This window comes from Lycorma delicatula, chromosome 7 (genome assembly GCF_047948215.1).
Source record: "Lycorma delicatula isolate Av1 chromosome 7, ASM4794821v1, whole genome shotgun sequence".
NCBI lineage: Eukaryota > Metazoa > Arthropoda > Insecta > Hemiptera > Fulgoridae > Lycorma > Lycorma delicatula.
In genome coordinates this window covers 83,401,675-83,415,316 of record NC_134461.1, presented here as the reverse complement: position 1 = coordinate 83,415,316, position 13,642 = coordinate 83,401,675, and the positions used below count along the sequence as shown (strand labels likewise).

At 28.3% G+C, this 13,642-nt stretch overlaps 1 protein-coding gene across 4 annotated transcripts in view; it reads right to left on the bottom strand.

The window, feature by feature from the left end:
* The window catches only part of LOC142328189 (uncharacterized), an 81,616-nt gene that overhangs the window by 36,603 nt on the left and 31,371 nt on the right, over positions 1-13,642 (bottom strand). For 2 of the 4 annotated variants that reach the window (XM_075371757.1, XM_075371758.1), the window contains one exon: positions 2,846-3,376. The exons of the other annotated variants lie outside the window; for them this stretch is intronic. In XM_075371757.1, the coding sequence (XP_075227872.1) occupies positions 3,200-3,376 (177 nt within the window). In that variant the 3' untranslated portion in view covers positions 2,846-3,199. Of the gene's footprint in view, positions 1-2,845; positions 3,377-13,642 lie in introns of those variants that run through there. 4 annotated transcript variants of the gene reach the window in all.

Sequence of the window (13,642 nt, the reverse complement as noted above, 5' to 3'; positions counted from 1 at the left end):
ACACAGTGGTATACGAGGTAAGAAGTGTTGAATTTGGGCACAGTATATCATTAATTTTAAAATATTTAATAAGTACTCCGGCATCTCAAAACTTTATTTAATTCTAAATTTCACTCAGATTTCAACTTCAGAAATTCCACGTTTAACGCTTAACATTACATAAAATAACACATCTGAAACATCCTCTTTTCTCATAATAAATGACAGAAAAGTCAGGAAATTTTCACTAAATATTTTACCTTGGTGAAACAAAAACTATGAATGAAGTGCAGTTTTAAATAAGCTACAGTATACGTGTGTTTTAGATCGGTTAGATTCTTAAAAAGAACTGCACAATGTAAAGAATTATAAGTTTTCAATTTTAATTAATTTAATTAACATGAATAAAAAAATTACGTACTGTATTTAAGAAGGTAAAGGAAACACTATTAAACATCAGATTCTTATAATAATAAAATAGTGTAATCCTCCAAGTAGCCAGCCAATTTGGCAGTTTGTTTGCAAGTGCAAAAAAACTAAATATATAACAAGATTAAGAAAAACTGAATTGTTAATGAGAACTGCAATATTATTATGAAGAACTCTATATCATTGCTGATATGCTTTTTAATGAGGGATAACTGTATTTGTTTATTGTAATAAATAGCCTACAAATTATTATATAAAATATCTGATTAATTATCACTTTATGATGCAACCATATTCCACAACATAATACCACTCAATTTATTTCATATACATCACCTAGTACTTAAAAGCACAGCACCTTACGTAGAATACATTTTATTCTGAATCTATTAGTTTTTCATGTATCTCATGTTATGATAACCATTTTTTTTAAATGTTTGCACGATTTAATTTCAACAGAGATCAAAACTGCGTAAAAGCTTTGAAACGAAAAACATATAGGATTTGCAATTTTAATCTTTTTGTATAACAAGTAGCATTCAGGCCAGAAATGAAGAACTTACAATTACTGACAAAACAAAGCAGAAACTCTTTAAATTCAAAAAACTGTAATAGTTATTTTGATTATTGCAGCTAAATAAAAGTTATTAGTATTGAAAATACTAAATTGTTTGTATTGAGAATACATTAAATTTTACAATGCTAAGAGAGAAAATGTATTTACATTTTTTAAAGTGGTTTTTTTAAAAAGCCTACATGTAGAAAATTGGTGGGGGTCGTTAGGCTTATTTAAAATTAGTTCAGTCCACCTGAGATCAGTAATCAGGTAGTTGCATAAGTCACAACACGTTATTACTTAAGTTGATGGACCTTATAAGCATAATAAAACAAACCACAGTAACTACTATAAGTTTCTCTCAAGCTAAGTGGAAATTTGAATTTTATATATAAAAAAAAAAATCATTTTTATAAATGTTTCCTGCATCTTTGGAATACATACACATCTGGAGCCCCAAATGGAGCAAAGACTCTGGGAGCATTTAGCTAGTTTACATATAAAATCAGCTACCGATTTGTTTGCAAAATTTGACCAGAGCACATGTTATGATGTCCAGTTAAGTTTCCATGGAGATAACATCAAAACTGTCAAACATTGTTGATGAATTGTGGTCTAAGAGGGAGTTCTACTGATCCATACTAAACAGAACAAGCAGGAAGGCTGTACTTTCATAACTGAGGAAGACTGTGCTTTGCCCAGACCAATCATCTTTCAGCCAGATTTAATCAAGTGGCCAATGCTTTATACAGTTATCAGACAAGAACCCAATTCAAATGTTATAAAGCAGTTAAGTCACAGGCTGGATCAATTACCTGCAATTAGTGGTATGTGTAAACTGCTGTATGGCAAATGGCAGATTGGCTGAAGCTAGATGGCTGCAATATGTTAAGACATTGGTTTTTCCTAAAGCACACAGGCAAGCAGTGAATCAGATAAAAATAAACATCACAACTGAGTAAGAAAACATTTAATTGGTAAGTCCCAAGGACATGTTTAAAGGGAATACTGGAGTTGGGATTTATACCTGGAATGGTAGTCAGAACATTTTAACTTTGTTGTAGTTCACAATATGAAGAAACCTGTAGCTTACAAAGGCAAGAGAGCTAATGCTCCATAAGTTTAGTTTATTGCTGAAATTCAGTTGTCTGTATTATTATATGATCAGTATTTACCAATATTCAAAAATTTTCTGTAAATCTTAAGTATTACTGTGGTGGTCTTGGACAACTTGTTAATTGTGAGTTTTTTATTATCACTGGAAATTGCAAGATTATAGAATTCTCTTAGAAAGCGAAATTCAAAAACTTAATTGCAGTTAATATAAAAGAATGTTAATGTTAAGCCATCAAACCTGCTCTTTTGAAACTACGAAACTTTTTAACAGCAAACATTTTGTATTAAATGTGCACAAGATAACACATGCGTGCGTGCACACACAAACCTGTTACAAACTCTAGGAAAATTTTACTTTATACCGATAGGGATTGTACAATTTCAAACTTGGAGATGAAAATTGAAACTAATAAAAGATGTAAGTAAAAAAAAAGTACAGTATAACTAATTTGATTTACTAAGCATTTATTTAATTTTATATATCATAGAATCATAATAATAGATCAGTTTTACAATACTTATGATTAGAGTATGTGTAGTAACATTAACATAAACAACACATAGCATATGAACACCAGTTTATAAATATAGAAGTATATGTCAATAGAATGTCTACAGTTGTCATAAAATACATATAAACTGGAAAAAAATGAAATCAAAGTATAAAATGTTTAGAAAAAATAGTAAAAAGTGTCGAATTTCTAAAATTGCAAAGAAAATAATGCTACTAACACGTAGTTTAATGCAATCAATATAACTTAAAAGTCCATCACAATAAATAAAAAATTTATATTCTTCCATTCCAAAATATATGTTTCTACAGATAAAAAACTAAATTAAAAAATCAAGACAAAAACATCAATACCAACAAATACTGACAAATAGTATTAACACAAAACAAATAAAAGCGATATGTTTTAAATACATAATCAACTGATTCAAAATACACTAATGTTCAAAGTTCTCATATTTTTCTAAATACACATATAAAATTGATTACTTGATCCTCCTAAAACCATGATGTATCGGGTATAAGGAGTAAAAATGTGTAAATTAAAATTTAATCGGATATTTGGATATTAATTTTAATATGTTCACCCCACTAGTGTGGTAAATATTTTAATAACGACGTCGCTTAGTCGGATAGTCTTCAGCAGGTGCACCACGTCTTTCGGCCGGTGGACCCCAACGGCCTCGCTGTGGGGGCATATCTGCACGGCGTGGTTCATCCATTGCGCCCCTAGCCCCTTCATAACGTGCGCCTCTTTCGTATGCTTCCATATAAGCCTTGGGATCCTATCCGTAATAAATAACGGAAACGTGCCAATGTAAAAATTAACAAACATAGAAAAACATATTGATAAATTAACTTAGTAAATAAAAACTAAAAAGAAAAAGAGGAGATAAACATACTTACAGCCGTATCAGCACATCCTACCTACAATTGTGAGCAGATATATTAAATATTTATAAGCAACAACTAACTCCACTGTAAAATGGAATGATTGATAACATATCATTCTCTTTTTAGATAAATATTAAAACTAAATTTATTTAAAATACAAATTTTTACTTTTTAATTGTTTCCATTTTGAGATAATCATCAGAACAAAATAAATACACAATCTTGTAATGTAACAATGTTATGCCCTGCAATTAAGTCTGTATCTTAAAACCTGTGTTAAAGCAATATTTGAATCGAAGAAATTTTTATCATAAACTATTAAGGCTGATATATAGATATATTTTAATTTTTACTTAGTCTAACTTAACTTCTACAATAAAAAAATTATAGAAATTAAATGAAAATCCGATGTGCTGATACAAAAAAATTAGTTATATTTTATTAACCCAAAAACTATTTTATGTTATTTAACAGATAAGATACAATGGATAAACTTGTTTATCATATGCCACAAAGATAACAAAGTTTTATTAACTTCAGAGTTAATAGACCTACTAATTTAATATGTAAATACTACCTCCCTTTAATCTAAAAGTTAAATTGAGTTACACATATTATCACTTTAATCATTTTTATTATTTAAAATTTCACCTTCCAATTTCATTTATAATAAACTACAAATACTGATGGCTAATAGCGGTACGGTAAGCAAGGCAGCAAGGTAAAACTGTCACATTCAGCAGAGTTAAATATACATGAAACTCAAACTTGAGTTAGTTAATATAAAACGTAAACTTTTTATTAAAAAATAATTTTAATTTCTACACCATTTATAACATAAAAAAGTAAATTCCGTCATTAAAATTTTTTAAATGTTGTTTCATTTCAGACAATTAGAATAATCATAAATAGTATATTTAACACCACAAAATAAAAATTGATCCCCCCATTCAACATATGTCACAAAGACAAGTCAATGAAAATTGTATGCCACATTTTCACTAAATTCTTTGGATAACGCTTTAAATAAAAATTAGTTAATGTTAAGTAATCAAATTTAATTTTTCTAGACATATTATTTATCTAAATCTGAATAAAACAGTTATTTTATGATAGTGTAAGAAATCACAATTTCACGAAATGACATTTTTATAGTCTTCAGAAAAAGCAGCATTCTGTTAGATTTTACAACCACCCCCAAAATCTCTTTTTCCACGTTAACACATATTAACATACTAAAGATAATACACTCGAATGTGTGTTCCATCATAGATTAACTTCTAAACTTCCTTTCATTACTGAATAAACTGAATTTTGATGTCTTAATGCAGCACAACCAGTAGTCAATAGTAATATAATATACATAATAAAACACATAATATTACACTCAAGTTATCTTCATGGAAAACCAACAAGTGCTAAACAACATTTATGCATTTAAACATTTTCCTACTATCTTATATAATGTCTCATATCTGAATTATAATGTTAAGTAAATCTAAAGAAAAACTATTAAATGTTACAAAATTAAAAATTAGTTGCAAACCTCCATATTTAATATAAATATCGGCAACAAATTAATATCACTAATAAAAAACGACATCCAATAATAAATATGTTTCAACAATAGCCCCAATGAGTCTCCAGAGCAGTTAATAGTGATTCAGGCTTTGTATTATTGATTTATTCTACTGTTTGTTATTTAATATAGCAAATTTCTGGTAAATTCTTCTAAATAAATTGTTTCTTCAAAATCATGCACAAGGAAAACAATAAAGTACCGCACCAACCTTTAAATTAAAAGAGCAAGTAATGGAACTTCTTAATATTATAATTAAAACCTAAATTGATGCTCGATATATTATAAACCTGAGTGGGTGATGCTTGATGTAAAGGTCATTCTGCAATGAACAAAATTTGTACTAGCACCTACATAAGAAGTTGAACTAAAATGAACACCTTTAACTAAAAAATTGTTTAATGGCAAGTTAAATTTTTCGTTATTTATTAAGTGTGGCCTGAAACACCTATTGTCAATAAGAGTGGAAAAAAAGATTAAGAATTCACAGTTACTATTGCATTGCATACAATAAATTGTATAATATAAGCCTTTGAATACTGAGGAATTTAATATATTATAAAGCTATCAAGTTGGACAATCATGTGAAAATAGAATTTGTCAAAACAATGGTTGTTTATCTTGTACTTTGGCAAATTGTCAGATAATTTGCAAAAAGTGTACAAATGCTTTAGCAACGGAACTGTTTTACTTATGCAGCACTGCACTACTTTCTTGCGGCCATTATTCTCTTTTAATTGGATTAAAACCATTGGCTGCAACCTCTTATACTTCTAAAAACATCTTATTTTAAATATACATTGTAATAACAAAAAATTAATTAAAAAAATATAAGTCTGTATAATAAATTCTTAAAATTGAATTTATAAAATAAATTATCATCCCTTCCAACCTACATTTTCTTTGTCAATTCAGGTATAGAAGAACTAAAGTTTATATAAGTTGGAGAATACACTTTTTTTAAACATACTATCAATCAATGTATAAAAAAATCAGTCTTATACAAGCAAAACTGATTAAAATTCAGCAAACTGAATAGAAATGTAGCTTCCTTATGCACAAAATAAATTTCAACTGCTATATGCTCTGAAAATTTGGCAAATTAAATTTAGTGACTGCTGGTCATAAAGATGAAAAATGACTCTTATTATGAACTTTAATTTACAGAAATGACCAATTTTTTATTTAATAAAAAAATATGACTACCCATATCCATCACACACATGTAGGGATATCTCATGTCCCTCTCTCCTTTCGACGAATGATCATGTGGTTGCTGATACTTTCTCTAGTTGGCATCTTGCAACAGACAGCTCAAAGCAACACATCATAAAATTAAGTATTTACAAAATGTACTACTGTACAACCTGCGTAATGCTGGTGTTAAGGTTTTCCACACATTTTTCTATTTTTTCTAAATGTGAATAAAAATAAATTTACCAGTCACTATATTTTTTAATTAATAAAGTCAGCTCTTTTAACAGTGTTCATTGCAAATGTTGTTTGGAATTATGTTATTACAATTATTTGTTTTGACAATTACCAATGAATTTATCATCTAGTGACTAAAATCACATTCCAGAGACTAATTTATTGCTTGTGATGAATAAATAATTTACCGGCATAAAAACTAGGAAATTGTTAAAATATTATTCTTAAATGGTAGTTAATTCCTCAGGTGGGATTTATGTGGGTTATAGAAAACATTGCATCTCAGCCCATACTTGTGGCCTGTGAGTGTAGGCATTGTGCATCTTCTTTTAAACGTAATTTTTTTTAACTAGTCTAAAACGATATTAAATTTTAAGTTTTCTTTTAATTTTGTTTATTACAACTACATTTTTCTGTTAATAAATAATGTTACCCAAGTTTTAATCAAATAAAGTTCATTAATAAGCAGTATGGTGACTACTTCTAGAGGCATATCAGGAAGATCTTTAAAAGTCAACTTGTGAAATTTTATATAATGCAGCTCAATATTTAGAATGCATAAAAAAACAAGTAAATTCAGCTAACTTTAATGTTATTAACATGGCGGTGGAGGCTGAATATTTCAAAAATTATTGTACAGAAAATTCTCACAAAAGGAGAAGAATACTCCGCCAAGGGGTCAATTACACCCCCCCCCCCCATTAGGGGGTTGCGTTTTCAGCTCCTCAGGAGAAATCATACAAGCGCAAAAACAAAATTGTAGTAGACAACAGCTTTAGAGTGTACCATCCATAAAAATATTCATTTCTTTTAACAGTAAGAAAAGAGATTCTGACAATCAAGAAGTTACTGCCAGTCTTGAAAGAAGATTGTGTCACCAACTGGAGTTTGGAATATCTTAAGAAAATTACTATTAAAGCTTGGTTTTTCATGGAAAATATGTCAGTCCTAACGAAAACTGCTTGCTAATTGAATGGTCAGATATTGCAGCGTGGAGGATGCATTATCTGCAGAATATACACAAATACAGAAAAAACTGTTGGAACATGGTCTATTTTGACAAAGCTATACCCAAGAGGAACATTCTGGCTGAACAATCGTAAGCTCATTTATGGTAAATCATAGATAAAAGCACAGTTTTTGCCAAGCAGTAAATAATTTTAATGGGAAAGAATTCATCGTGGATGAAATTGTTCAGAGTAGAGTCATATACCTCTAAGGCTACTGCCATACCACCCTGATCTAAATCCAATAACAGTTTTGATTTGGGCTGCAATTAAAAACAAGTGGTTGAGCAAAACATCAATTTGCCTTTACAGGAAAAAACTTGTCAAACTCATTCAGATTTATGGCGCCAAAAATCTGAGAAGTTGTGAACATGTTAAACAATTGAGCACAGTTACTTAGAAAATGATATAATTGATGAGGAAATGGATAATTTATAATTAATGTAAACTATGACTATTAATTGAATGACGATCAAAGCAGAAATATCAGTGACATAGAACATCTTAGTGATGAGAACAAACTGCAGTTTAAGTGGATCCTCACAGAGAGAATTCATAACCTTGGTGGGGGAGAGTCACACTCATCAACACTGTTCCACCTTTTTTTTTAAATTTCATTATAGTTTTTATAATGTTATTCTAAAACGTAAACACATTTCATAGCAAAATTTAAGTTTGAGCAATGTCAAGTGAAGTGAATACGTCTTACATCCAGTAAATACTATTCTGGTTTAAAAATTTGCCATAAAAGGTTTTTATTTTAATGATACAAAATAAATTCTAGTTAATATTAAAATAATATCAATTAATTACATGCTTTAGACACAAAATCTATACCATATAATAGCAGCAGCAGTATTTGAATGTTCTTTAATGTTAGAAAAAAATTCAACTGTCTGAATGTAAATAATAAGAATACAAACGATGACAGTAAATATTATTCTGGTGCATTCATTTCAATTTTGTAGGCAAGTTACACTACAGAAATAAATAAAGAACTATGATGAAAAGTAATTTTTTCTGCCTGCATGACTAACACAGGAATGATAACGTCAATCTTTGGAATATATTAGATAAGTCGTCACATTCTAAAAACAATATGGATGATTGTTATACTTAAAAAATGCTGTCAGACAATTCCTTCTAAGCCAGCAATAATTCTCATCAAAATAATGTAAAACAACAATATTTGCATATAAAAATCAAAATTCAACTCGTGTGAATAAAAGCATAGTTTCATTCCTGGTCATTTATAGAGCAACAAATGATCTTATGTACCATAAAAATTCTTATCACAAAGATAAAATTCTACGATATATAAATTTAAACCTGTAATATAATAATTAAACAAAAAATTCTATTTCAGCTGATATTGTACTTTACAATTAGTAAACGGTAATTACTATTAGTATCAAGATATAAAATGCGATACAAAATTTGTTATTTGTAGAAATAAATAAATAAATCATTGTTTTATTACATAATGTGCTACTCTATGGCATATGAGAAAAATCAGTTAACCATTGCATCAGTTTTATAGATAAGATAATATAAAATACCAAAACAAATTAATTATACCATATTAAATTATACATATTGCAGAGAACCAGTGAAAAAGCAAGTTGTTTTATTATATTTTACTTTGTAAAAATACAATCCCAATCAGAAGCAACAGTAAAACCAACCAAATTTATCTGTCAGTCAAACACTACACCTGTTAGGTATAAAATATTACATTTATCTGTCAGTCAAACACTACACCTGTTAGGTATAAAATATTACATAAGTTAATCTTCAACCAAAACGTATAAATAAAATTTATTAAACTATTTGCAATTTACACCATCTGTTAATTGAATTGAAAGATATTATACTCTAGTAACATGTTAATACATTATTCAATTTTTATATGTTTTATAATTTTCTAGTTACTCATTTGTATGTAAAAAGTTAATTATATTTTTTAAAAAAGTTCTATTCCGATATTGAAACACTTATGAAAACTTTCATTGGCTCAAAAAAAATAAATAAAAGTTTAAACTGTTAAACATGATATTAAGTATTAAACATAAACTAAAAGTATTTCTATTAATTTATTTCTTTTATATAAACTTTTAAATTATCATTATGTTCCTAATGTTTATATTTGAATTTAATTTTTATTTGTTCCTTTACAAGATTAAATTCCATGAAAAAAAAGATTTTACACAATTTTCTTTTAGACCCCTATACTAAAAACACATTCTGACCAAGTGAAATTGCTTGAACAGATTTATTTATCTTTACACATTTTGGCTATAATCTGCAGATTAGAACCAAGATGAAAAAATGAAAAAGAATTTAATTTGCATAGTTTAAAAATGTAGATTTATAATCCTAAACTAATACAACATTTGACCACCAACCCCACTTTGTAAATATTTATCTACAGAATTAAGTATTTTTTCTAGAATCCAGAATTAAATAATTAGTGTCAGATGAAACAATCCTAAAAGACAAGGATAATTAAGAAAAAATATAAAACCAACTCTTTTCAATCTATGAAATAATTCTAAACTAATTCTGTTCCACATAGAATTCAGATAAACAATGTTCAAATGACTAAATAGCTATTCTTGATTCTTTAATTCAAAAGAAGTGCACTTGTTCCATGCATTAAAAATAAACTATTATTTTGTTCACGATGAGAACTGGATATGCAAATAATAATTACTTTTTATTCAGTATTTAAGACACATGATGATACACCTTTTTTGCAAATGAACATGTGTAACACCAAATGAAATATTACCAAAAGATTCTACACCAAGGGTATTTGGATTAATCTATACAAAAACAAGAAAAATTTCACACTTCAGCAGGTCAATTTTTATTCTATTAATATATACTATAATAGTAAATTAATATTGATGTTCAAAATGAGCCAACATCTTTGAAAAATCACAAAATATTAGTTTTACAAATTATTAAATTTTGTTACTTGTCTTTATCATTGTAATGGATTATTGATATCCAATTAGTTCATCTTTTTAGATAAATTTTTATTGACCATCAAATTCGTTTGCTCAATGGCATTATTAAATAAATAATTTAATTTCTAACAAATAAAATAAACAAAATTATAAATATTACTGCCTTAACATTTTATTTTTTATGTGCTTACATTTACAAGATCAACTGAACAACTTTCTTTTTTACTTTTTTATGTTAAGTATTTTAACTTAATTCTAGAATAATTTAATATACCTGTCATTTATATTTCAATTCAAATTTATATTTCTTTCAAACCGCAAATTACGACTGAAATATATGTAATTCTCTTTAAGTAATTTTCCCAACTTTTATATTTATGTTATGTTAACTGCCTACAAATATAATAAAATCACAATATCAATGTTGCAGTTAATTCTTTTCTGAATGTAGATTAATAAAAATTAAAAGAATTCAGATTTTAATTAAATTTTTCAGTTATTTATTTATGAACATTTATAACAAAACTGGAGCATCCAGTTTTATATTCAACTTAGACAAAAATGAGACATATATGTTTTTAATTAATGTTGGTTGCACAAGCCTCCATGCAAGTTAACTCTTGCACAAAGTCAAGTCAACTCTTTAACAAAGTTAATTTACAATTATGAGAATACTGATAATGTAATTCACCAAAACCTTGGATATTTATTAAACCAAGCAGTCATGAAAAAGTATACTTAGCTATATCATTCATTCATAGATTACAGAGACCTGATTTATTTTTAAATATTTGAGAACAACTACAAAACTGGCAGTCAATCTAAACTAGTCCTGTAAAAAAAAGGATCAATGCAAGAAATATCCTGGCAAATTAATCATAATAAAACTTTTCCAATGCAGTAAATTATGATTGAGAAAAGTAAATAAAATAGGTATATCAAGTAAAAGCTGTTTATAAACACTATCACGGGTCATGAAAATTATCTTCATAATTATTGCAGCATCTAATCATGGCAAATCCATTGAATGACAGCAACGGGCAATAATACAATGGTAGTCTTCTTCTCTAGTGGAACTGTCTACTTACAGTTATCTAGAAATAGCATTCTCTAAAGTAAAGAACGCAGGGAAATTTCTCTCCTTAAGGTTGGTGAAACTGTGTCGTTCATGGCCATGCTAGTAATGTACACACTGCAATGTTGTCTAAATTGTCACATTGTAGTGATTACGTGTGTGTTATGTTGTAAAATGAATAGGAAAATCGATGATGCCGCCGTCTGTGAAATATATGGACATACATTTTTTAAACCATCAAAACATTAAGCCAGCTGAAATTCATAGCAATTGGTTGCTGTGTACTGTACTGTAATGAATGAAAGAAACGTCCAAATATGGTGTGAAAGGTTTAGATATAACAGAATTAAATGCGCATGATAAACATTCGAAGAGGCACTTGATAATCACTGAGAACTTGTTAAACACGTCGATTATGAAATCAGAAAAGATTGTCGCTCAATGATTTCCAATCTGGCCCTTCTTTTTCCTGATGTTTCAAGAGCTGTTCACACACTGGTGTTCATGAACATTTAGGCTTCAGAAAGGTTTGTGTTCGTTGGGTGCCGCACGTTTTAATGGAATGTCGCAAAAAATCTAAAAGGGATCTGATTAGAAATCTTCGATGTGTTACATGGAAAAAGATGATGATTTCCTTAATTCAACTGTTATCAGCGACGAAACGTAGATTTCATATTACATGCCAGAGAAAATAACATCAACCAGACCAACAAAAGTCAAACCACAACCATTTGGATGCAAACTGATGGCCACAGTGTTTTGGGATCGGTTTGACATACTGCTGATTGATTTCATGCCACGTGGAATGACTATAAATGCTGAAGCCTACTTGAAACTGTAAATTATGATACGCCATTCAAAATCGGCAACATGGGGCTGACCAATGGCGTCGTCCTGTTGCACAATAAGATAATGCATGTCCACATGTTGCAGGTCTGACATGTCATTTACTGAGAACATTTGAATTAGTAAGTGGTAAGCAATTCGCAGGAGACAAACTTTAAATGCTGTTAATCAGTGGCTAAATGGACAGGCGGCAGAAGAATATGACGAGGGTATATTGAAGCTAGTGTATTGCTACGATAAATGTCTTAATTCATATGGCGATTATATAGAGAAGTAGCATAAGGTATATAGTTTAAGAGAAACAGAAAATATTTATAAAGTTTTCAGAATAAATTCTTTACATTGAAACAGTGTTTACTTTAAAAATAACCTCTTGTAACTTACCAAACATTATTTAGACCAGTGATGCACAACTTTTTCACTACTGTGGGCCACTTTTAAAATTCCCTGACACAAAAAGCCATGATAGTCTGGAGAAAAAATCTTAAAGAGGCTTTTTATGTAAAGGTAAATAAAAATAAATTAGCATTAAATGAAAAATCATTTTTTTCTAAAAACAACTGATTTTAGTGTAATTATAGAATTTAAACAAACTGAAAATGCAGGCAGGATAATCCTGCAAAAATTTTATTTATGTTAAATTTTAATTAACTCAGTGATAAATGTTAATGAATAATTTGATTTTCACAAAATTATTCAAGATAATATAATCAATAAATAATAATTACAAATATTTAAAGAGCAAATGTGACAATTAAAATTTAAAATTTGTTTTTTAATGATTATGAGAATTATATGTAATCTGAAACAATAAGAACTCTACATTGTTTATATCCGGTATAATTTTTATTGAATTTAGTTGTAAGATTTTCATCTGCAAGATGATTTCTATTAAAATCTTTGTTTAATTTCATTGGAGCAAATATTTGCTCACAAATACTGCCAAATAAACATGAATATATAGCAGCATGTTTTCCTAACCAATAATAAGATTCCAGTAGAAGACATCTATAAAAAGTTAAATTTCCTTCTTCAAACTTCAATCATATTGGCTCGAATATAAGACAGGTATAAGGATAACCCAATATAAGACTGGTATAAGATAATTTCTGAGGGGCGTTTTAATAGAAAAAATTAAAAAGTCACAATTAACACAGTTTTCACATATATTTAATCAAAACCCATTGAAATTTCATCTATAAATAAATAATAAACATACCTTAACGTAAAATGTAATTAGTATCATT